Source organism: Asterias amurensis, chromosome 3, assembly GCF_032118995.1.
Source record: "Asterias amurensis chromosome 3, ASM3211899v1".
Lineage (NCBI taxonomy): Eukaryota > Metazoa > Echinodermata > Asteroidea > Forcipulatida > Asteriidae > Asterias > Asterias amurensis.
This window is the reverse complement of record NC_092650.1, coordinates 6,669,137-6,695,447: the sequence shown is the minus strand read 5'-3', so window position 1 is coordinate 6,695,447 and position 26,311 is coordinate 6,669,137. Positions and strand designations below refer to the sequence as shown.

The 26,311-nt window shown below is 39.6% G+C and overlaps 2 protein-coding genes across 3 annotated transcripts; one reads left to right on the top strand and one right to left on the bottom strand.

The window, feature by feature from the left end:
* Positions 1 to 595: 595 nt before the first annotated feature.
* On the bottom strand, positions 596 to 22,284 carry LOC139934576 (cytochrome P450 3A13-like). 2 transcript variants are annotated; one of them, XM_071928856.1, is made up of 15 exons: positions 22,198 to 22,284; positions 18,698 to 18,830; positions 14,584 to 14,669; positions 13,281 to 13,374; positions 11,619 to 11,671; positions 10,371 to 10,467; positions 9,004 to 9,120; positions 8,419 to 8,507; positions 7,292 to 7,440; positions 6,258 to 6,400; positions 5,022 to 5,147; positions 4,106 to 4,326; positions 2,763 to 2,900; positions 1,327 to 1,489; positions 596 to 1,029 (listed from the first exon to the last, which is right to left on the bottom strand). In XM_071928856.1, exons 3-15 carry the CDS (start codon positions 14,658 to 14,660, stop codon positions 952 to 954), a joined length of 1,545 nt encoding a protein of 514 aa, XP_071784957.1. In that variant the 5' UTR covers positions 14,661 to 14,669; positions 18,698 to 18,830; positions 22,198 to 22,284; the 3' UTR covers positions 596 to 951. The 2 variants fall into 2 exon arrangements, with proteins under 2 accessions (XP_071784957.1, XP_071784956.1); XM_071928855.1 differs by lacking the exon at positions 22,198 to 22,284 and having other exon boundaries at positions 18,698 to 19,202.
* LOC139934577 (monocarboxylate transporter 12-like) lies at positions 22,247 to 25,876 on the top strand. Its single transcript, XM_071928857.1, has 4 exons — positions 22,247 to 22,444; positions 22,663 to 22,806; positions 23,178 to 23,999; positions 25,743 to 25,876. Exons 1-4 carry the CDS (start codon positions 22,252 to 22,254, stop codon positions 25,874 to 25,876), a joined length of 1,293 nt encoding a protein of 430 aa, XP_071784958.1. The 5' UTR covers positions 22,247 to 22,251.
* The last annotated feature ends 435 nt before the right edge of the window (positions 25,877 to 26,311 follow it).

The following is a 26,311-nucleotide window of genomic DNA, read 5'->3' as shown; positions in this document are numbered from 1 at the left end:
CAAACAATACACAAAACTGGAAAGCATCAAACAGATAATTTTGAGCGCTTAGATACTTATTCTTTTTGGAGGTGTTAGGCGCTATAGAAATGCAGTTGTTTTGATTTTTCTTATTACTAATGTACAAGTTGCAAAATAATGGAGTGTAAACAATGTCAGACATTATTTGGGTAATCAACTTTCTCAGCTTGACAGCTTTGTGAAACTGGGTTTCTTGGTGTGTCTTTACCGGATAAACGTCAACTCAATGCTAACATTAAACTCAACTTGTTGGTATAGCTTGAAATTCTTATTATGGTTATCCTCTTCAATATTAAATAGTAAAATTTAACTCAGACTATTCATTTGTACATTTTGTCACTCTTTCACTTTTTTACCTTTTTATTTATTAAGCAATTTAATAACTATTCCAAGTCGCAGTAAAGTTAATGTTTATGTCAACTATTGTTGTTTATAATGACTTTTCTGGTTAATAAAAATATTAAGTCAATCTTTAAGGCCATTTTGTCTGTTTCAATTTGTTTGACTAAACACCTTCCGCATGGTGTGATCGAGTTGTGCAGATCAGTATGGTGCAGTGCTATAACTTAAAGGCTCTGGACACCATTGGTCATTACTCAAAATAATTGCAAGCATACATTAATAGGGAGCTGTTGGTAGTGCAAAGAATTATGAGAAACGGCTCTCTCTGAAGTAACGTAGTTTTAAAATATTTGAATTTGAATTCGAGACCTTAACATTCGCACATACAAATTTAGATCATAACACTACAACGGTTATAATTTACTCAACAGTAACAGTTATAGCAACCTGGAACTGCTGCAAATACGTAATACGTGAACCATTCATTGTTTGTTCACTGGATTTAAACACCGCAACTATTGTTGCAAAGCCAACAAGAGAGGGCGGTCTACTATTTTTGAAACTTATAGCTGGAGGTTCTCGGTCAACTTATTTCCTAGCGATAGCTCGAAGTTTGATGCCGTCTTTAGGAGCTGAGAATGGAGTCGTGTTAAGATTCAGTGGAATCTGAAAATGACAAGAAAAGGCAACATAAATCCGTTAAGTATGGTGACAATCAACAGTGTGGGCCCACATGGGCCATTGCTACACTTTGTGACCATCTCCTCGTCTGCCTACCAATGACTGTTGCTTTTAGTGTTAGATTTTATAATTATTTACTGCTCTCTTCCTTTAACATGTTAAACTACCAAATGGTGGTTCTGGCACACAGTCCTTCATAGACGGCCCTTTGGAGGGGCACCCAGTTTGGGACTTAGTGTATTAAACGTGTTAGATTTTATAATTATTTACTGCTCTCTCTACCTTTGTTTCCGGACACACATCTAAGCGGTACTTCTGCAGTACACGCACCAGCGCCATCTTGGCTTCCAACAAGGCAAATCGCATACCAATGCAGTTACGCGGTCCAAAGCCGAACGGCACGTAGGTGCAAGCCTGGATTAAAGGTTTTCTCTCTGGACTGAATCTGTGTACAAGACAATTCAAATGAATTGATACAGTGAACAAGTATAGCGGATTCGTTATAAGTTTCTTTAGAAACAAAGCTGAAATGAAACATCTTGTAGCACCTGTTATTCCATGCAATGTTTTTAAAGACAATGGACACTATTGGTAGTTGTCAAAATCCAGTCTTCTCACTTGGTGTGTCTCAACATATGCATTAAATAACAAACCTGTGAAAATTTGAGCTCGATTGGTCATCGGTTACTTCTCTCTCGAAAACTACGTCACTTCAGAGGGAGCCGTTTCTCACAATGTTTTAAACTATCAACCTCTCCCCAATACCCGTTACCAAGTGAGGTTATATGCTGATAATTATTTTGAGCAATTACCAATAGTGTCCACTGCCTTTAAAAACAAGGACATTCTTTTGAGCTTCCGCCGTTATGTTGTTCGTAATGATCCTGTCACAATTTGATCAGAAGATGTAGGCATAAATTACTTTTGGTAATGTTGACACACATTGCACGCTAAAATTGTTCAGGTAATTTGTAATCAACTTGTGCTATTCTGGGTCAGAAAACACTTAAAGGCAGTGTACACTATTATTGGTAATTACTCACAATAATTATTAGCATAAAACCTTATTTGGTAACGAGCATAATGCATTATGCTAATGGGGAGAGGTTGATAGTATAACATATTGTGAGAAACGGCTCCCTTTGAAGTAATGTAACTTTCGAGAAAGAAGTAATTTCCTCGAATTTGATTTCAGGTCTCGAAACCGAGCCTCTGACAGCACACAGCTTCGTGTAACAATTCGTTTTTCTTTCACTATTATGAATGCAACTTCAAAGACCGATTCAGCTAAAATTTTCACAAGTTTGTTTTTTTATGCTTAGTTGAGATACACATAAGTGATAAGACTGGTCTTTGACAGTTACCAATAGTGTCCAGTGTCTTTAAGCTCAGAACCTGCACTTGTTCCTGAGTGTCAATTTCCAGCCACAACCGCAAGAAACGTTACGATTGGTATCAAATTGGTCATCAATATAACTCCAATAGCCTAATTGTTTACCACATCACCAAACTAAGTTGTATAGACGATGTGACCTATGTTTATATTCAAACCGCCCTCTGTTGAAAAAAACACAAAGGCGGTGTGCGCGCGAGTCATGTTATGGTTTTCGAATGACGTCAGAGGTCACATCGTCTATTGCTTGATAGTTTTAGAAAAGTTTGTGTCGATAGCAAAATAGTCTTTAGATTCAATACTTATGGTGCCGAACTAAACGTACCTCTCCGGATCAAACTTGTCCGGCTCCGGCCAATACTGCTCGTCACGATGGATACCCCAAACGTTCATAAACACAGACACTCCCTTCTCTATGGTCAGACCATTGTAAGAAAACGTCTTGTTACAGATGCGTGCGAATCTTTAAAATGAGATCAAATATGCATATTATTAAATAGAGTAAACAAACAACAAATGGAAGACTCAACACACCGGCGAGGAAACAACATCAAAATTGCTCTTATTATGAGCTTCTTGGAAGCCCATGCAATCTTAAAATCTTATTCATAAATACCTTAGACAGATTCGCTATTCCTATTGGTGGAGAGCGCGTCATGTGGGTCTGTATAAACCCTTGTTTATGACCAGTAAAAAGTGTTGAAACATGGGCGTGACACGCGAGCTCGCACCTGGGGTTATGTAAGACAGTTTCTTCGTTCTCCTACTCGTCGAGAGCATTGGCTGAAACAGTTGTGCCACATCACGCGATACGCGCGACGCGAGCAGCATTCCCTTAGGAGTTGTTTACCCGAGGGCCTTACCATTTCATAGCTGGAGGGGTGTTGTGTTGAAAGAAATCATTGAACAATTATAATTGTTTGCATTTATTTTACCTTTTGACCAAAAAGTGTTGATTTTGTTTGACCGAAAAGGTATTTATGAATGGGAATCAAAGTGCCAGGACTCGTTGGGATTAAACCTAGTTGAAAACCTCTTCACCACACATTGATTCCCTTATTATGAACTGGATTTAGCGGGTGTTGAACATACAACATAGACCGCTCCCCGGTCTTCCTTAATCCATTAAATTTGAGGTATGGTGGACACAGCATCACGACACCAATGTATTTGGGTAAAATGTATATATAACCCTAACCAATGCACTCCTATAATGTCCACCATATCTATAACACAAAACAAACAACTAATTACTATTTATTAATGGCAGTGGACACTTTTGGTAATTACTCAAAATATTTGTTTTTTTTTAACATAAAACTTATTTGGTAACGAGTAACGAACAGCTGTTGATAGTACAAAACATTGTGAGAAACGGCTCCCTCTGATGAAGTAACGTAGTTTTTGAGAAAGAAGCAGTTTTCCACGAATTTGATTTTGAGACCTCAGATTTAGACTTTGAGGTCTCAAAATCAAGCATCTGATGAAAGCTCACAACTTCGTGTGACAATAGTGTTTTTTTTATTTCATTATCATCTCGCAACTTCGACGACCAATTGAGTCCACATGTTCACAGGTTTGTCATTTATACATATGTTGAGATACAGCAAGTGAGAAGACTGGTCTTTGACAATTACTAAAAGTGTCCAGTGTCTTTAATGAACTTACACTGATGCGGGTGGATAGACTCGCAGGGACTCGCATATTACCATATCAAGGTACGTCATCTTGTTAACTACGTCATAGCCTATGACGTCACGGCTTGGGGCTTTATCTTGGATCTCAGCATAGAGTTTATCTTGTACGTCTGGGTTGAGGGCGAGAAGGTACGAGGCAAAGCCGAGCAAGGAACTCGTTGTCTCGTACCCTGCTAAGAAGAAAATGATGGACTGAAAGATGAAAACAAAAATACCATCCATTATCTAGGCATTATTGGTAAAGCACAATACATATAGTAGCCTGAACATCCTACGTCACGCTTCAAAGCTCGTGGATCACGCCAGGAAACTGCCTCTAACCTACTTCAGGATCCTTCCCTATGCACATTTTGACCTCGCATTACCAGTCAAATTCTTTGAACACTTTAACATAAAATAACACTTAATAAATGTACAGGCACTTGCACACACACTGACACTGTGTAATCTGCATGCATCGACCGAAAGTGCAGCTCTCCACTACCTCCGACCACCAATCAAAACACCGATTTGGAAAGCTTGCGTCTCTGCACGTTTATTAAATGGGGACTCATTGTTTTCAATGTAACAATATTGTGTCTGTAAAAACAAGCGCATATCGTTATCATTGCGGATAAAAACCAGGGGTACCAGTCTTTATAGATGCGAGTTGATGAAGTACCGAATCGAGATCCTTAGCACCAGTCGGCCTTCCTTGTTCCAGGAAGAATAATTAGGCATCTTATTAGGCATACAGGGCACAATATGTACAAAACAGTGCCGTATAACGTCATGATTATGCATGGATCTAGGTTCAGTACTATTTGAGACCACTTCGCATTTATGATTTAGTTGTTTTGTTTTTATTTGTTTGAGAATGGATAGAGCTCAATGTTGTTTGATCTTACCTGGGCTGTCACTTCGTCGTTTGTTAGCGCCCTCTTGTGTCTGTGAATTCCGTTTCCTGCGACGTCATCTGTTGGGTCTGGAGCTTCGTTGTGTGCGTTTAGCATTAATTGTAACATGTCAATGTTCTGCGACGAGAATGAATGACAACTACATATTATTTGAAATCAGTTTTGAAATGTGCAAAGTGAAAAAAAAAACAACCAATAACTGAGATTCATAGACACTGCAGTGACAACCAGAACCCGACGCTGGCGAAATCACCGAGGAGCCACGCAGAGGAACACCTCGGCTGGGAACAACCCAGCCGCGGAACGTCTGTCCAGTGCGGTGGTGCTAACTCCAAATAGACCACTTGGAAAAGCTTATAAAGCCGTCCACGCACCCAAGTCGGGAGGTTCTACCTAGAAAATAGTCAAATGGGGATTGCGAACCGACTAAAGACACCTACGAAATGAGAGAGAATTGGAAACATGAGCCATCTCCTGTGTTTTATCGACAGCTCAATTCACATATCACAGCCAATGACCTTTCCGCTGCAATCGACTTTGCCATCCTTTGTGCGGTCCACTAGGGGGGACACCGTATAGAACAGGAAGTACACGGTGAAGAAGACGAGTATAAACAACTCTGCTACAAAATAAAATACTCACTTTGATTATGTTATCAATCAATCTATCAATCAATATAACAGTTATTAATACATAGCTCATGGAGGCATCACCCTAAAAGCCGAGGCTTGTGATGGGTGTGCCGGTTGAAACAATAGACGATCGATGTGACCTCTGACGTCACTCAGGAACCATAATATGATTCGCACGCATTCCGCCGGGCAAAACCATTGTGTTTCGGCAGCCAGCTTGAAAGTGTATGCAATCTTACCATGACTACTCGTCTTTTTGCCCGGCGAAACATGACGTATACAAGGTTTTTTTTTTTGTCTACAGAAGGCGGTTTGGATGTAAACATAGATAACATCGTCTATACAAAGCAAAACAGGATAGACAGCAATCGAAGATTGAAAAAATAGTAACTGTTATGGTAGATACACAGACTAAAGATTAAACATGGACAGAGAGACAAGCAGTTCCAATTTTAGATTCGGTTAAAAAAAAAAAACCAATAATTAGCCGAACTTAATGTATATTACGCTAGAACGGTACAAATTACACAACGGCACTTTTTGTTGTTGAGAATACCAGGTTTTGAATCGTTACTGCTACATGATCAAGTCTCACCTTAGAGTTGCCCAAGTCGCCTCCCTGCTCTTGACGAAGTTTGCATGATTCACTCGTCACTGATACAAAGAACCTTACAACTTCTTTAGGAATTGATCCAGCATCGAAGTAATTCAACACTGGTCTAAGCGCTGGGAACAAGTCTACAATTCAAGATGAAACAGAACATCTGCAAGTTCCAGTATGTTTATATTTTAACTATACATACGAAGAGTACACCTGAGGACAAAAGACTTTCACATTACGTACGGAGTTTTAACACCTTGTGGACCCACAAAAAAAAATACTAATATTAGTGATACTGAATTCTTATATAGCGCACTTATCTACCAAACAAGGCACTCAAAGGCGCTGCGATATACAAACTTTCAGAAAGATAGGTTAATATTGCAGTGATGAATTATTTAGCACTTTATAAGGGTGCATACAACAGCCACAGCCAAGAACACCGGGGCGAACCTTTTCTCTTTTTGATAAGTGCAGTGGGTTATTATTTTACATGCATTACACAACACATGGAACCAACGGCTTTACGTCCAATCTGAGGGAAGAAACGCCCTCTGTTGGTGAAATGTATGTTCAATTATGTGTGTACGACAAATAAATGCCCACAACGTTATTGCAACCCAAAGTGATTGCTGCATACCAAGTGTGGACCCGATAACAATCAAATATTATGTTCCGCCAATGTATGGACCTAAACTTCCATGTTGATTAACACACGTCCAAAAGTGTTGTTCATTAGTGTTGGGTAGTACGATTTCCAGAAGTGTACATAAAATGAAATTGAGCTATGGACCCCACAATTGAACTCTTTAGATAGTGGAATGATACAACAACAGAAGTGGGACCCAAGGTTGTGTGTGTAGGTTGGTTTGTGTGGCCCACCCTCCGAGAACATTGTTTTCGTTTTAATAGGGACAATTATGTCCTCACTAGTCAAATCCTCGTTGAGTGTGTGAACATTGAACAACTAACGAATGGTCGATACATGGAGTATATACAATCCAATATGATAATATTGTTTTACTTACTTGCAATAAGAGCAATTACGATTGATTCATTTGATTTGAATGCTTTCTTGGCGTTGATAACAAACTCATGATCTTTGGTGACTTGTGTGTCTATTTTCAGCCCGAAACCACACCATGCTACCGTGTCCATGGTGAAACCTCCGTACAAACTGCAGTGTAAAGAATAATAATAATACCGAAGTCTTATAATAAGAATGTCCACATATATTATGGCACACCACGTATCTACCAAACAAGGTACTCAAGGCGCTGAGTATAATATACATCTTTTTTTTTTTTTACAGAAAGATAAATTATTGAAGTCATGAATTTCGAGACACAATTATGTAGCACCTTAAGCTAAGGATTCACATGGTGCAACGGCGCATTCAGCAGCCTTTGCCAGGAAACAAGGCGAACCAATTCTCTTAGCGTAAAGTGCTATTGAGATATTGTTCGTGAATCACACAGTTCACGGGACCGACGGTTCTTTATCCCGTACGAAGGGCGAACAAATAATAGTGATTTAACCACTAGATATCTTGGTAGCGGAGTCCAACATAACCATGACCCTCGGACCCACTGTCTGCTAATCAGACAAACCTTAAATCCGGTGATCTTATAGACAGTAGACACTAATGGTAATTTCTCAAAATATTTATTAGCATAAAACCTTAATTGGTAACGAGTAATGGGGAGAGGTTGTTAGTTTAAACATTGTGAGAAACGGCTCCCTCTGAAGTAATGTAGTTTTCGAGAAAGAAGTTTTTTCCACGAATTCGATTTCGAGATCTCAAATTTAGAATTAATATCGAGGTATCGAAATCAAGCATCTGAAAGCACACAACTTTCGTGTGACAAGGGTGTTTTTGTTTTCACTATTATCTCGCAACTTCGGCGACCAATTGAGCTCAAATTTTCACAGGTTTGTTAATTTTACGCATGTTGAGATACACCAACTGTGAAGACTGGTCTTTGACAATAGTGTCCAGTGTCTTGAAACATTTCGGCTACGTCACGTACGTACGCCGAAGTTCCACCAATACATTTCACTAGATAGATCTCGGATTAATTGTTTAATATTGTTGAAACAATTAAATGTATCAAAAAAATAGGCCCTATACTTGTTGCTAATTTTGGCCACTTACTCTTTGCAGTTAATGTTACTTCCCTCCTTCACTGCTTTCTCGATATTATTCAGCATGGTGTCACAACATTCGTTGATCATAAAGGACATCTGTGTGTGAAAAATATGAATCTTAATTATGTGTAAAAACAAATGAATGTTTTTATATTTTTTGTAAATTTTTCCTTGTTAATAATAATAATAAATGCATGGGATATTCCAATTGAGAATACTGGTCTTTGACAATTACCAAAACATTTCCAGTGCCTTAAATGGCATGGAAATAATTTTCGTCTCAGTGATCACGAGACAACATTATTTTAGCCTGTAAAAACGTATTTTCATGACATTGTTTTACTCATTTCTCATAAACTACAGCCGCTCAGTAACTTATATTTTCAGAGTTTAGCTTTCTACTATCATTATCTTCAAACTGTGTAGGTTTAGTGTAAATCTGCTGACATTTTTTCCCTTACAAAAAGTACACAGACCCTTTAGATTGCATATTACGTATTTTAATTATAACTCTGCTCATAACACACTCATTGAACTAGCGAAACCCTTACAAGTTGATCGTTTGATTCCCAACTCCGCCTCTACCACATACCGTTCTCATTTTGACGGCGCTGAATGCCGGTGTAACGACTGTCCTCACTTCCTTCCACTCTTCATCTCGCAGCGATAATAAACCCTTGCTTATAATTCCAGCGTGTGGACTTTCTTCCTGAAAAGATACAATCAACATACCTTAAAGCCATTGTACACTTTCGGTACAGAACAAAAAATAAAAGTTCACAGATTTACAAATAATTGTCAGGGTTTACAGAAGGTAATGGTGAAAGACTTATCTTGAAATAGTATTCCATGAAATGCTTTACTTTTTGAGAAAACATTAAAACAATATCAATTCTCGATAGCGAGAATTACGGATTTATTTTAAACATATGTCATGACACGGCGAAACGTGGGGAAACAAGGGTGGGTTTTCCCGTTATTTTCTCCCGACTCCGACGACCGATTGAGCCTAAATTTTCACAGGTTTGTTATTTTATACAGAAGTTGTGATACACGAAGTGTGGGCTTTGGACAACACTGTTTACCGAAAGTGTCATATAATTGCACAAACTTGTTATCTGTCCAAACAAACAGTTAAATAAAACAAATGTAAATGTTTCAGAGTTTCCAATTTGATTTTTAAATTCAAAAACGAGAACTGACAGACTTTACAGTCGCCAGAAAACATCTTTGCACGTCAAATGACCTATACACCAATCCATGTGTGCAAGTGCTGGGCGCCGCCATGGGCACCGGGCGCCGCCATGGGCACCGGGCGCCGCCACGGGTACCGCGGGTACCGCGCGCGACTAGACAGCTGCTGCGGTGTACTTGTGCCTAAGTTTGTGCACAAAGACACGGCAAAATCGTTTCCCTTTTCACTTTTTATGAGAATTGAATGTCTTCCTTGCCAATATATGAAATCTTCCCTGATATGTCTGCATGATATTAAGAACGTACTACGTTCTTGATAAATTTTAAGCAGAAAGTAAAACACTGAAATTCTGACAAAATTACCTGCCGCAGTTTCCGCGTCTTTGATCCCTAACTCGCCTAAGACAAGCAACTTTTTCAGGATGATGCGGTTCCTATTATGATGCAAATATTTGTGGTCAGTGATCTACATTAGTATATCATGATGTCCTGGCAAGGAAATTGTGTAAGTCGTTGAGGAAAACATTTAATTTCCATACAGAGTGAAAAGGAACATGATTTCCTCATGACTTTGTGCACAAAACTAGGCACATGTACATGTATACCACGGCAGCAGTGGCGCACGGTGCTCAACACCAGCTGTGCGCCCGGTGCGCGCCTGGATTTGTCTCTATCTTTGGATGCCCGGTCTTGTGACAATGGCCACCTGAACTTAGTCAAGTTCTGACCCGAATTAGTCTGTTGATCTGAATTGATCAAACGTACCCTACGGTTAACGAAGCTGGAGAAGTCCTTCACAAGAATCTGCTTGATGATGTCAACATCCGTCACAGCAAGGATTGGCTTCCGAAACATATACCACCTGGACAAAATAACAGAGTGGACAAGTCGGGGTCTTAAATGGAATGTACATGTTTGGTAATTACTCATAACAAATATTAACTTAAAAACTGACTTGGTAACGAGCATTGGAGAGCTGTTTATAGTATAGAGATCATTGGGGAAAACGACTCCCTTTAAACGTAGTTTTTGAGAAAGAGGTAATTTCTCACTAAAATAATAATACTTATAGCTAAGAGTATTTTATTCTTACCTGAAAGCACACAAATTCGTCCAACAAGGGTGTTTTTCTTTCATCATTTTCTCGCAACGACGATGACCAATTGATCCAAAATTTTCACAGGCTTGTTATTTTATGGTATATGATGGGATACACCAAGTGAGAAGACTGGTCTTTAACAATTACCAAACGTGCACCTTCCCTTTAACCCTTTAAACTACCTCATTTTGTACTCAATATTTTTAATTAAAATGGTTGATTTAATTATTGAAAAAAAGAAGAAGATAATTGTGTTAAATAAATCAAGCATTATGGAGTAGTTCTCCTAGGCTTTTGTCTGAGGTGAGAATCAAACCACGGAGGTGACATCTTAAAGTTCATCATTGTTATTCACAGATTGTGTGTTTAAAGACACTGTACACTACAGGTAACTGCCAGTGTAGTCATTAGGTGTATCTCAACATATGCACAAAATAGCAAACATGTAAAAATGTTAACTCAATTGGTCTTTGAAGTTGCGATATAATAATACAAGACAAAAACCACCCTTGTCACACGAAGTTGTGTGCTTTCACATTATGCTTGATTTTGAGACCTCAAAATCTAACTCTAAGGTCTCAAAATAAAATTCGTGGAAAATTACTTGTTTTTCGAAAACTACGTTACTTCAGAGGGTGCCCTGCTCTCGATGTTTTATATTACCAACAGTCCCTACTACTCGTCACCAAGAAAAATGTTATGCTAATAATATGTTTGAGTAATAACCAATAGTGTCCACTGCCTTTAACGGCCTTAAAAATACAAAGGTTTTCTTTAACTTCGACTTCTTTAAATAATCCCACTTTAGTTTTTAGTTTTTTGATAGGCCGCTCGTAGATAATAATAAACCATTCTTATATTATAAGCGCATTACTCGAGGTAAATACAAACATTGCGAACTTAAGAAAACTTACCCAAATACTCTTCCGTACTTTTCACGATACTGAGGGTACCTGTATCCGAACCCCTGGTGATGACATTCAACAAAAAGACGGAATTAAATAACGCAAATTTTGATTTTTTGTAGGTGCTGAAGAGTATTAAATTCATCACTGAATTCTGGGCCGGGGCACACTACGCCAACAGCCTTGAATCAAGTCTATGCTTCTGTTGGACAATCGTCTCATAGAAGAGTCAATTGTTCAAGCTAAATAACAAAATCTAATCTCAAGTGAACTGTTTAACCTCTACCCATGTTCGAGAAATAAATTGGTGTGTGGGTGTGTGGATCTTTTTTTTTTAGATTTCGCGTGTGGTCATATTTTACAATGTCGATGATACGAACCCATACTTTAAAAGGAACATTATATAATTGGTTTGGCTAGCAAAATAAGTTGCTGCCAGTATAAGGACATTATGTAAACCACCATATACATAGACTGGCCAAACTGTAGAAGTTCGAAATCGACCGACCATCTGGGTCACGAGAGAATAGTGAAAACCGATTACAAATTGTGCATTGCTTCGATGCCAAAACAAAAATGAGCAAAACGCTAAAACGCTAAAAGTGAAATTAAAGTATTTCTTTCGCATCAAGTGTGGCATTGCAGACCACAAATTGTCATTGGGTGTTTTCTACTATCCATCATCAACAGACCGTGTAAGTTTTATGTAAATCGGCGTTCTTCTCGATTGTTGTTTCTTATACAAATATTGACTGCTTCGAGTGCTATGGTTAAAACTATGACTCCCGAGGTGATCCCCGGAGCGTTCTATTTTCCCTCAGCGTTCTAATTTCCCGAGGCGAAGCCGAGGGAAAATAGAACGCTCCGGGGATCACCGAGGGAGTCATAGTTTTTAACCATTGCACGAGTAAAAACAGTCAATAATTGTTTTATAACACCCCAAACATTTCCAAATACTGTACTATTATTATTAAGTTACAGACCTGAATTCTACAATCCACGGACGACGCGTATACAGATTGCAAACACTTTTACTAACTGTGTTGCATGTAGTGTCGTGCAATCGGAAATGGTTACAGGGACTATTCATTTATCATCCTCGTACACGCAACGGACGTCTGGGTACTGCACGCCGTGTGCTAGTCTGTCGGACTAGCGCATGGCAAACCGACGCACTATCACAAGGCCGTCGTCTAGCAAAACTAAGACATGTCATGTGACGCACTCTAAACCAATGAGCAGGCAGAATACTTGCAAGGGTGTTCTAATACTAATTATGTACGTTACTAAAGAGAACATACCTCCATTTGGAAATTGAGTTGGTTATTCTGCCACATTAAGCTGATCCGAAACATATCCCCTTATTAGGTTTTCGGATCTCTCGCGAGACTCGGTCCCCCGAAACCTCCTAAAATCGAGCAAAATCCATGCCCTTTCCCCAAGATTCGTATCGCAAACTGCGTATTACTTGCATGCTGAATAAGGCCGTGTCCAAAACGGCGATTTCGGCTACAGCTACGGCTAGATCGCGCGCGTCTGCCTATTCTTCTACACTGGTAGACGCGCTGATCTAGACGTAGCTGTAGCCGAAGTCGTCGTTTCGGGCACGGCCTAAACATCGAAACGCAACAGCAAGTTCGTACCCTGTCAAAAGATCATTGATGTACTTACTTTTCGTATCTGAAGTAGGCTGCCTATTATTGGTAGGTAGGACCCGACACGTATGCCACGACGCTGGAAATACTGGTGACACCACCAATCGTATCTGAAATAGAATTGCTAATATTATACGGTGGTATTGGACGTGAAAGACTGAGACCCCCCCCCCCCAAAAAAAAAAAAAAAAAAAAAAAAAAAAAATCTGCCATGTTAATAACAGACCAATACCAATTTTATAAAACTGTTATAAATTTCAACACTCACAATACCCTTAGCAATGGTTCCCCCCCCCCAAAAAAAAAAAGAAGAAAAAAAAAAAAAAAAATCATTTATGGTTTTGACTTTTTAAAGACATTGGACACTATTGGTAATTGTCAAAGACCATATTGGTAATTGTCAAAGACCAGTCTTCTCACTTAGTGTACCTCAACATATGCATAAAATAACAAACCTGTGGAAAATTGCGAGACAACTATGAAATAAAGAAAAAAAAAACTTGTCACACGAAGTGGTGTGCTTTTAGATGCCCGATTTCGCGACATCAAACTCTAAACTTGAGGTCTCGAAATCAAATTGGTGGAAAATTACTTCTTTCTCAAAAAATACGTCACTTCAGAGGGAGCCGTTTCTCACAACGTTTTATACCATCAACCTCTCCCCATTACTCGTTACCAAGTGAGGTTTAATGCTAATAATTATTTTGAGTAATTACCAATATAGTGTCCACTGCCTTTAAATAGAATATTTAAATAATATTGCAAAGTGATCCCTGAGAGTAGTTTAAAGGAACGTTACAGAATTGGTAAGAAACAAAATCGTGAATATCACAGATTTACATCAAACTTACGGTCTATATATTGATGATAGTATAGAAAACATCCCTTGACTGAATTGTCATTTGATTAGAAATAAAACAATCTGATTCACGTTTGGAGTTTATCGCCCAGTGGGCATTTTGGTAATTGTGTTCTTCCATCGACGTCATAGACCCTTTTGCAAATACCATTGTGCAAGCGCAAACTGTTGAATGAGGTGCATTGTGGGATAGATATGGATCAAATTCGATCAAACTTGATCACCAGCTAGACCACAATACACCACATTCCAAGCTTTACGCGCGCGCCCCAGTATTTTCGAAAAGGTCTATGCAAAAATGTGTCATCGGTTTTGCACTATTTTTTCTCGTGACCCAGAAGTCCGATCGATTTCCAACTTCTTCGTGTTCATGAGTTTATGTATGTGGTGGATTACTAGAATGCTTATACACTGCCAGCATGTAATGTTCCTTTAACAATAAATTTAAACAATTTCTTACACTAAATACAAGACAACCACTGCAATGAATAGCTTCGTGGTAACCGACGACTGTTCAATGCCTGTCAGGATATCCATGGTGAATATCTGCAAAGGAAAAGAAGAAGCTTTTTGTAAAGTTAAGTTTGTCTTTTCTGTGACGCGAGTCAGGATAAACTCTAATAACTCCCAACTCAAATTTCACTCCCATTCTGGGATCCGGCCCTTCGGGTCTGACAATTATTCTTGTGTCGATGCAATTATTTACTCTATGCAATACTGTCCGGGGGACAATATTGCATATTATGCAATAATGTCCGCCAGACGGTTTTGTATATTATGCAATCGTGTCCGCCCGGACACATTTGCATATGCAGCTGTGTCCGCCTCCGTGCAAAGCCGTCCTTGCAGTAATGTAACGCCCTTGGTCGACGGAACACGTTCGCCATTTTGTTTAACAAGCTTTGTGCATGTCATTAATGACATGGGAAATGTTTGGCTGTTGAGTATTCGTTGCAATCATAAAACACGTGAATATTCATGCTGCATATACATAGGTTTACACGTGCACATACATATACATAATATGCAAAAGTATCCGGAGTGGACAGTATTGCATGGCGGACACAATTGCATCTGACACCGGCACCCATAAATCGTTTTTTTTTTTTTTTTTTTTTACTTCTTCTGACAGCACCCTCTTTTGGATCCTCATAAAGCCAATGCTAGTTTCCAATTACAAGGAGAAGAGAAGAATCCCAGGGGGACACCGGGAGCCTGACAGAATGTAGTCTTGGAGCAAGACGTTTCTCGTTTCCCTTTCACGCACACCGCGGCCATTTCACCGACTGCGCGCGCACCGACTCACCTGACTAATTACTCACCGCCCCGGGGAAGTCCGGTGAGTCGGTGCGCGCGCTGTCGGTGAATAGACCCTTCCCATGAAATATGTAAATTGCACGTAGCGCGTGCGCACTAACGTTTTGGTTGGCAAAATGAGGGAACATCGCGCTGTTTTGTACACGGCTAATGGGTGCGTAACGCAGACGCGACTGCGCGTCTGCTTCGTGCACAACTCTTTGGCGTTTGCCAACCAACAGGGTCTGTACGCATGCGTGAATGTAATTAGCATATTTCATGGGAAGGGTCCATTGGCCGCGGTGTGCGTGAAAGGGAAACGAGAAACGTCTTGCATGACCAAGACTAGACAGAATGATGAAGCAATAGACTGTGCAAGTCTCGCGCGGGTTTGAACTTCCGGGACCATTGTGGTCCCAACCTAATGGAGATTTACGTTGGGGAGATTTTGTTTCGTCCATTACTTTAGTTTAATGTAGTTTATGACCATAAAAATGACATATGTTGTTAAAAATGTAATACTAATTAACATCATACATAAAAGTAAAAATAAAGTCAACATAATAACGATGGAAAACCGATATTTAAACTTGACCTCAGGTCAGGTTACTTGGTAAAAATTAAGAATTTGTGCCCATCTCCGATCACGAAACTTACGCAGATGCTTGTTTTGGCCGCGCCGGGTGGAAAGCCTTTTCATTGGTCGCTTAGGCGTCGGCTTCCTCTTTAAAATGCGTCACGCGTTTATCTAACGCCATTGCGACCATCGTGCGTCCGCGTATAAACCAGCTTTGAGTAGTTTCACATTCGGGCGTAGATTTACAAAAGGGGTTTCAAAACATTTCAGATCAAACAAACATCCTTGTCCCAGAGTTTTACTTTTGTCTATACATAGACTTTAACCGATAATTGTGTACTTGGTTAAAAAGCTAAACTAATTTAAACAAGCTCTTATGAATATTTTTGTTGTTCAGATTCGGCATTAAAAAAAAAATTAAAGCAAAGATTTGATTCATAAAAAAATTAAGTTCTTCAGTTGTGTTTTCTCGCTCCGGTGCGCGCGAGACTTGCACAGTCTATAATGTGACAACATTTGTAAGGATACTTCATTAGACAACGCAAAACAATGTCGGCCTCTCACTCGAAATACATTTCGTATTGTACATTGTACAACTATGCTTCAACTTATGTTACTATAATAATAATCTAAACATTTATATAGCGTTCTTACACCAAAAAAGGTACCACAACATTTTACAAAAAAATAACAAGCAATACAAACTTAACAATACATATACAAAGCAATGAGAAATAAATAGCCTAAGAAGCGGAATAAATTTGGAAAGGGTTTGTTTTGAGTGATATTTTGAAATCAGAAATAGAATTTATTAGGATGACGTATTTGATATGGAAGAGTGTTCCAAAGTTTGGTGCTGCTGCATAAATACCTTTGGATGATGAAGTGTATCTGATGTTACGTTTAGTGAGAATCCTTGTTTCTGCGCTGGAGCGGAGTGTGCGATTTAGCAATAATATTGCAATAACAAGTACGACTGTAATATTCTACGGCAAGAGGGTCGTACTACACCTTATATATAGAAAGTTAGACAGATAGAGGGTTTGAAAGTTGCCTCTGCTCAGCTCCCAGCCCCCCCCCCCCCCCTCCACCCTCTCCCCGGTTAACACATCTTGTAAGAGGATTTCGGGCCTTGACCATCGTCTGTTTAATTCTTTCCATGAAACTTCCCATAGAACTATACAGAAGTGAAATACGACTTAGATGACGGTGAGAAAGACAGAATCCGACGAAAACAAGCTCTATCAACTAGAGCTTTTTCGAATCAAATTCTTTGTGGGAAAAAAAAACATATTATCTTTGGCAAAAAAAAAAAACAAACAAACAAAAAAAACTAAAACAGGGCGTTTTTTTTTCTTTTTTTTTTTCTTTAAAGCCATTGGACCCTTTCGGTACAGAAAAAAAAAATTCACAGATTTACAAATAACTTACAGGGTTTATAGAAGGTAGTGGTGAAATACTTATCTTGAAATATTATTCCATGAAATGCTTTACTTTTTGAGAAAACGGTAAAACAATATCAATTCTCGTTAACGAGAATTACGGATTTATTTTAAACACATGTAATGACACGGCGAAACGTGCGGAAACAAGGGTGGGTTTTCCTGTTATTTTCTCCCGACTCCGATGACCGATTGAGCCTAAATTTCCACAGGTTTGTTATTTGATATAGATGGTGTGGTACACGAAGTGTGGGCCTTGGACAATACTGTTTACCGAAAGGGTCCAATGGCTTTAAGTTCGAGTTGATATCGTTTGTGGATATCTTTACAGAAGTAGACATTTACTGACAACATAAATTGAACTGACCTGGTTTTGATTCCGGATTTTTTTTTTCTCGAGATTGTGGGGTTCTATAAGTTTGTATCCATCATGTGCGTACGCCATAGACCATACGAATGTACGAAGCCCCATGTATTTGTTTGCCTATACAATTATTCATTGTTGACTTTTTACTTAAGCTTCATGCGTACAAATGTTGACATAATAGTGTTTGAACATCGAACACGATAATAATACATACCAATCGTGTATAGCAACTTGGGATGTTTATGCTTCCGAATAACTCGATTGATGTGCCGAGTTTGTAAATGTGCCCCCCCCCCTCTAAATTTTTCAAGTTTGATTTGTAATGAACACCTTGTGCTAATGACATTACAAAATATTACTCAAATTGTAAACTTACCAAATCTAGTTCATAAACCTAAATGCAAAATATACACAGATAAAAGGAACGGCTACTCCTCGATGACGTACAGCAACATCGACTGTCATCATCAAAACGACAGTAGACACTATTGGTAATTGTCAAAGACTAGTCTCACAGTTGGTGTATATCTCAACGTATGCATAAAATAACTAACCTGTGAAAAGTTGAGCTCAATCGGTCATCAAAGTTGCGAGACAATAATGAACAAAAAATACACTTGACACACGAAGTTGTGTGCATTTAGATGGTTGATTTAGAGACCTCAAGTTCTAAATCTGAGGTATCGAAATCAAATTCATGGCAATGGCATCTCAGAGGGAGCCGTTTCTCACAATGTTGTATACTATCAACCTCTCCCAAATACTCGTCACCAAGAAAGGTTTTATGGTAATAACTATTTTGAGTAACTACCAATAGTGTCCACTGCCTTTAAAAATGTTGTACACTTGCGTTCAAAATGTTGTACCATTACGTTCATCTTTCATGACTTACCGATCGTAGGTTAAAATAATTGCCTCAGCTGCAACTTGTTTAACTGGTAGACCCTTCCTGAAAACTGCCGCGACAAGAATCCGTTTCCCTTTAGAGGTAAACTCTAAACTAAGTTGTCGCAGAACTCTTTTTCCTGATGGAAGGTTATAAAATCAGATTGAAGCTAAGGGAATAACAGTCAGACCATTACTAACTGTCATCTAGCTGTCAATGTTCTCGTTGTGAAGTCAAACTCGGTAATGGTGTACTATTCGGTTATGCCTTATTTATACACTTTCTCTGCAGCTTAGTGCTGTCTTATTTCCCGGTCGAAGGTTCCTGCAAAACACACGCATTGTCGCGCAATTTGTCGGCTCTGAACTGTCACCTACATACGTTGTGTTTGTGTTTGCCATCGCATGCAAGGTACGCATGGCCCCCCTTTGTTTGTTGTATCAACTGGTGGCGATTGTGTACACTGTTCATGGTTCTTTTGGGTGCGTTCGATTAGCTCCCCCGGGTCAACCCCCCAGTATGGCCCCGGTAACTTCGAATAGCTTTACGTCAGTCCAGTGGCTCACCCGGGTTAGCCCCAAGTGGAACTTGTGGAAAGTGCAACACGTCACCACGAGCGGGTCACAGTGATCGTTCGATTAGCTCTAGTCAGTGGCTCACTCCCCCGAATGAGCACCGGGGTAGACCCATTGACTATTGACGTATATTAGAAATGTAAGTGAAGGGCCATTGTTGGGATCTGAGAATGATTATTTGCCATAAAGGTTCTCACCGGACTAATTGGGATTAGATTGGAGCGGCTTATTTTGATAACAAGGTCCCCCTTATCAATGCAGTGAACTTTCAACTACTTTTATGAAGGATTCTCATTGCATATAGAGTAGGCGTGTCCTGTATATTGGGGGTAGGGGTAGCGTTTTCGAGACTTTTGTGAACTTCGTCCAACATACTGAACGAACTAACGTGCCATTTTTGTCTTATTCTTTTATATATTTTTCGATAAGCTTTCCATGTTTTTGTTCGCACAATTACTTAGTTATAAATCTAAGACTTGGTTCAGCGGAAGCCTGTTGAATTGTGTTGTGATGAAGCCGGGGAGGACTGTCGAACTAAGTCAACGTTATTGAACAATCTCCCACGTTGCCTTGGATCGTTTGTAACGGTTTGTTATAAAATGCATTTATGATTAGAAAGATATTTTAGAAGTAGAATATAATGATCCACACAAGTATCACTCAAAAATGCGTGGTTTTCCTTTTACCTCGTCGACTAACACGGTCGGCCATTTATGGGAGTCAAATTTTGACTCCCATAAATGGCCGACCGTGTTAGTTCGCAAAGTAAAAGGAAAATCACGCAATTTCGAGGCAAATTAATTGTGTGGATCATTGTATTCTACTTTTAAATTATCTTTCTAACTTATGCATTTTTTAACAAACCGTTACAAACGATCCAAGGCAACGTGGGAGATTGTTCAATAACGTTGACTTAGTTGGACAGTCCTCCCGGCTTCATCACAACATGTCAAAATTCAAAGACCAACTCGACCGATACAAGGCAATGTGTTCCTTTAACCGTCGTACAAAGTTATTGAACATAATTGGCAGACAAATATTATAATGAGAGCAACGCAAAACCACATGTTGCCACCGGTAAGGTCTCACTGAACAAACACCGGAATATTATTCAGTGATTTCGATAAAGAAAAGCCTTGATTCAACATACACAATGTGCAACAATAACCGTGTCCATTGAAGTGTAATGCCCATAAGTGCTGATTTGCAATGTTCCCAAAGAGCAATTGCGATGAAACTTCCAGTGATGAAAGGTATTGGTACAATGATGACGTGTCTCAAACAAGGATGTCATTATGTCTTAATCACAAGTCACGTGACGTCATCTTGAAGGTGTTGTATTGAAATGTTTGAAAATCTACAACAAGTCAGCAAATGAGACAGTAAGTTCTTGTTTGTGGGATTTGGTAGGGATAAATTAGGTGTTCATTTTGTTTCGTGTGCGTGACCTCACATGACCTCTGCTTACGGTCGAAACAGAAAGTGCCCTTTAATTCAAAAATGGCCAAAGTAATGAAGTTGCTTTCAACGATGTGGAGCCGCTGTGGTGAAGTTTTTTGCAATCACTTTAAATTTTACACACACGTTTACTGTCAGGCAGGCATCATAAATATGTGTGAAGTGTCAGATCATTGACGTCATTGGGGGTTACGTGACGCGGCCTGAACTGTGCACTTTTTGAACTAGTATAACTCCCGAAGTAATTATGCGATCATGTTGAAACTTGGTAGATTGTTGGATGGTTCATTTTGATGACGTCACGATGACGTCACCAAATTATGTTTTAAGATATTTGTAATTTTTGCACCTTTGAGTCATAACTTGCTGTCTAAACATGGTATAATCCAAATTTATATATAGTTTGTATATAGGCTGGATTGGTCATAACTGCTTTGATGCCAATAGAATTCCAAGTTCAGTTGAGAAATGTGGAAATGTTGTTTACGAAACAGCTCTGCATTTGTGCACAAATGCAGTCATGTCTAGTTGAAGTTAATTTTTTGAATCAGAACTGGCAAAGAAAACGTCACAATATAAAACTACGTTAAACTGTGTCACCTATAAAAAAAATCACCTTAAAGCCATTATACAATTTCGGTAAACAGTATTGTCAAAGTCCCACACTTCGTGTATAACAACTTTCATACAAAATAACAAACCTGTGAAAATTTAGGCTCAATCAGTCATCGGAGTTGGGAGAAAATAACGGGAAAACCCACTCTTGTTTCCGCACGTATCGCCGTGTCATGACATGTGTTTAAAATAAATCCGTAATTCTCGCTATCGAGAGTTGATATTGTTTGAATATTTTCTCAAAAAATAAAGCATTTCATGGAATAATAATTCAAGAGAAGTCTTTCACCAATACCTTAACGCTGTAAGTTATTTGTAAATCTGTGAACCTGTTTTCTTCTTTTCTGTACCGAAAGTGTACAATGGCTTTAATCTATGGGTTTGTTCGACTTGAGGTGTTGGTTACCTCATCTAGTTTCAATAATTAAGTTTAGTCAATCGTTTGTAAGGTGTGGTGGTCGAGTGGCTGGTCCTTGGCAGACCAAAGCATCTTCGATAACATTTTCTGTTTTGTTTTGTTTTTTTTCTTTTATTTATTCATAGGCCTATTTTTTAATCATGCGGAACTGTATTTTATTGTAGTGTATTTTTTTATTATTATTTTTATTGCAGTGTGAATTCAGTCAAGTGCAGTTTAATTGATTTCATACTTCATTTGCATTTAAATTTGTATGTATTTCTTCCTCTTTTCAATAACTGTCGTGTTTTATTGTTTGTTATAAAAAAAATAATTAAAAGTCGATTTGGTCGAGGCGTATTGTTTTGAATTGTGTGTTACTGTTGACATCTTCTTTAATTAAAACGGAGCATTGAATTAAACAAAGTAAACGGGCAAAAGGGAACAGAGCACCAGTTTACCTCAAAAGAGACCCTTCTCCTTCCATCGGGGCGCTACTAGAAGTAGAAACTACGATGGATGCAGCAGCTGCAGTAGGTCCATGGCGATGGGTGATTCTCCTAGTAAGGATGGGCGTAAGTTTCGTGTCCTTTGGCGTCCTGAAGTCCATGGGGGTGTTTGTAGATGAGTTTGTTGTGTACTTTGAGTGCAGCACACGTGTAGCAGGTTTAGTCGTTAGCCTCCCATTCACCATTGGTAGTGTAGCAGGTAAGCTTTGTATTTCCGTCATCCAGTGGACATTTCAAACAAGAGAACTTACTACAATATGGAAACATAATGTAGCAATTTAAACATATCACCACCACAACAACCAGTTTTGATGGAAAGAGCACACTTTCTTTGATTACGTTTGCTGTTCGGTCACAAATTGCATGAATTATAATGAATATTCGACCTATCTTATGGCATTAATTTTGCTTTTCCAGGGATCTCCATTGGAGTTCTACTGAAAAAATTTGGAGCTAGACCGCTGATGATTATTAGCGGCGCGGTATTTGCTGTATCTCTTATCATAGCCGCAGTGGTATCGACATCATTAGTCCACATTGCTCTGTGTTTCATCGTATGCAGTAAGTATTTATGGAATAACATGCTAACATCACAAAAGATTAGTGACTTACATCTGCAAGGATCTTGTAATGATTCGATACAGTCCATGTCATGTCCAGTTTCTTCGCAATCGATTCAACATTTTCCAAGTTACGATTTCGAATCCCCGAGCTGTCGTATGATTATTCCATAAGAAATCTTAATTAATTTTGGTTTTTACCCATACACCGATGTGTGTTAGCACTGTATACTCAGTACTCGAAATCGTTTCACTTTCTTGCAGAAATTAATTTTACCCATAATTTTGTCTGCCATTCACGTTCACAAGAGTATGGCACGTTTGTGAAGGGAAGATAAAACATATTTTATTATTTTTCATTAATCTGTGTAGGTTTTGGATCTGCCATGATGCGAAATGCTTCAGTCGCAGTTCTGTTGAAATATTTCCCGGATAATTTCGCCTCCATGAATGGGTTGAGTTTGATAGGAGGCCCTTTGGGTATGATGATCGTCCCTCCCGTGGTTCAGCAACTGCTACAGCTGTATGATTGGCGAGGTGCTCTGGCTCTTCTCGGTGCTATGTCGGCAAATTTTTGCGTTTTCGCCGCTCTATTTAGACCTCTGCAGACCAAAAACTCCTACACACCAATAGCAGATAGTGAGCCGAGGTCTACATCTAATCCACCTCCGATCGAGTCACTTTGGCAGAAATTGAGACAAACGTTTGGAATAATAAGTGATACAATTTACCTCCAAATGTTCGTTGATGAACCTGGATTCGTCACCATCCAGATTATTAGTTTCTTTGGGGGAACCGTGTTCGGTGGTTGGCATATATATCTTATCCCGAATGGTATTTCTCTGGGTTTCAATGAGACAATGTCGTCATTTCTGGCTACTTTTTCCGGCTTTGGAAGCGTGTTTGGGCGCGTTTTGTCCGGTTTTTTAATCGACCACGGACTGGTAAAAGCACATAATCTACTCGCTGGGTCATGTTTCCTACTGGCCTTGGTGTGTCTCCTTGATCCCATCGCTGCACCATCGTATGAGGCAACTGCTATCATCGCCACTATTGGTGGGTTTTTCTTTGGAATCTGTCAACCAATACTATTCGTCTTGTCGGTTAATATTCCTGAAGAAAGAAGAGTGTCTGCCTTGGCTTGGATGGTGTTCTTCTCTGGTCTCGGTATATCAACAGGAGGTTTCGCAATCGGTAAGTGCTGAATCGTGCTTTATGGTCATACAGTCCAGATGACATTACGGAACGTTCTTTTGAATGTGATACTGCCGCTCCCTGTAGACCGTTATTTTGGTTGCAAATACTATTGACCAGGACCAGCATTTAGAACGGGCATGCCTAGAGAATCATACCCACAATTTATTTCGGACAAAATTGACTCGTACATAAAATAACACGTTTCGTACTCGAGTAACGTTTTCAATGTTCTCAGTGGGTGGGTACTTGACTTAGTGCACTCGGACTCCACTATTTTACACATTATATACAGTCAGGTGTATTAAAACACACATCGGTCTTAAATTGTGAAATAAGACAGAAAATCTGGAAAAAAAAAACAAGAAGTTGTGTAGTTGCTTTTCACGGCTCAATTCAAGAGAGGGCGCTGGAACCAGGCACTATTTTCAAAGACTTTAGAGCCCGCCCGGATACTATTATCGCCAAACACCGTCGCGCGCGATCATTAAACTATGTTCATTTTACGTGACCGTGTTTCAGCCAACCAGTATACAGAACAAGCAAGAGGTGTGTTATAATATTGACATATTTACTTCTATTAGGGGTACAGTTATAATTATTTAGGCCCAAGGTAATCTCAAAAGCTGAGGGCATAGCCATGATTTTGACATCACCGAGGGCCTATGATTTAAGCAGTCGATATTTCTGTTAATACCGAACAAAGATTATTCTAATCAACAACACTAACTAATGGTGAAAGTTCGTCTGAGAATGGGGAAAGGTCACCCCGTGACACGGAACGCTATAGTCGTACATGTACACAATGTACTTATAATACAGTACACACGAACGACATAATTATTTGCAACCGTAATTTTCAGGGCGGGCATAGTCGATTATGTCCCGGTGTGGCGGCTCCTGTGGTCTCAGAGCTCCGGGTGATGTCACCGGAGATTACGGCACGCAGTAATCACGGTCTCAGATCTCTGGCGTGCCAAGCTCTCCGGGATGACGTAGCATGCTGTCGTTGCGGGCGTGAGTCCCCTCCCCCCTTACCGCCACGAATAGATCTTCGATACCTGTTTTGTTATCGTACGAGTGCTTTTCAGAGGGGCAACCCAAAACCCTTTTCTGGCTTTCAGAAGAACCTTCTTTGTAATTCCCACTCCTCAAATACTTATCATAAACGTGGTTACTTTGTTCACAATACTGTCGCATATGCTCCACTCGTTCACCACACGATATGGGCGCCGCCATGACAGCTACGAGAGTAGACTTGTGGACAAGTCGTTTTTGGTCCCACGCGGTGAGATAGTCGAGTTGCAGCGAACTGCTAGTTGCGCGACTACTACGAGCTGCCTGGAGTCGGGCAGCCCAGTAGTTGTGCAACCAGCAGTTCGCGCGCGGAGAGCACCGCTGCAACTCGACTATCTCACCGCGTGGGACAATAAACGACTTGTCTCTAAGTCTACTACGAGAGTGTACTCGGCACGGCGCTAAAATCGACTACTTTCGCTTGGTGTGCGCAGGCACGGCATGACGTAATACTACCGTATTTGGTAATCTGAAACTCTGAGACCGCCGGAGCTCCGAGACCGCTACACCGGGCATAGTCACCTATGACGTCATCTTGATAGAAAAAGGGGGCACAGCTATTATGATTCCATTTTTAACCAATCAGATTATAGGATTCTATGAGGTATAAAACAATATGTATTATCCATACCGTGTGTTATTCATGTGTTTGTATGTTTTATGCAGGTTGGATATATGACGTAACGGGTGATTTTGGAGTTGCTTTCTGCACGATGGGAGTCATTTCTGCTGTCGCGGGAGTGTTGTCGTTGACGTTGGGACCTACTTGCTTTTCATGTAAAACTCAGGATCGGGAGTAGGATTGATTGAACTCAATGGAGATACATTTTTTTAACCGACTCGATTTTAAGGCTTTTGAACATTTTCAGTTCCGGTCTTGAGAGTCTCCTTATTGACAAACCCATCTATAATGCGTTTATACCATCGAATTTATGTTTTTACAACACTGTGGTCTCAACGCATGACGTGCTTTATTTATACCCACATTTAGGTCGGGCTATATAATAGTTCCGCTTTGGGCTTCACTTGTATAGGTTGGGCTACATTTGGATACAAATTTGGTGTTTAAAGTTGGTCGGGCTACATTTAGGTACAGTTTTGTTCTTGGTGGTCGAGCTAAAACTGGGTTCAAATTTTGAGCTACATTCGGGTGTGGGTTCACTTGGTGCCACAGTTAGTTAATAGCTGGGGTGCATTTAGGTCGGGCGACATTAAGGTCAAAGCTTGGGTTATAC

Coding starts and splice junctions, on each gene's coding strand:
- LOC139934576 (XM_071928856.1), bottom strand. CDS start 14,660: ATGGATATCCTGACAGGCATTGAACAGTCGTCGGTTACCACGAAGCTA. Junction 8,508..9,003: donor GCGCCGTCAAAATGAGAACG/GTATGTGGTAGA, acceptor TTTCACACACAG/ATGTCCTTTATGATCAACGA. Junction 1,490..2,762: donor GACAAGTTTGATCCGGAGAG/GTACGTTTAGTT, acceptor TCTTGTACACAG/ATTCAGTCCAGAGAGAAAAC.
- LOC139934577 (XM_071928857.1), top strand. CDS start 22,252: ATGGATGCAGCAGCTGCAGTAGGTCCATGGCGATGGGTGATTCTCCTA. Junction 22,807..23,177: donor TCTGTGTTTCATCGTATGCA/GTAAGTATTTAT, acceptor TAATCTGTGTAG/GTTTTGGATCTGCCATGATG. Junction 24,000..25,742: donor AACAGGAGGTTTCGCAATCG/GTAAGTGCTGAA, acceptor TGTTTTATGCAG/GTTGGATATATGACGTAACG.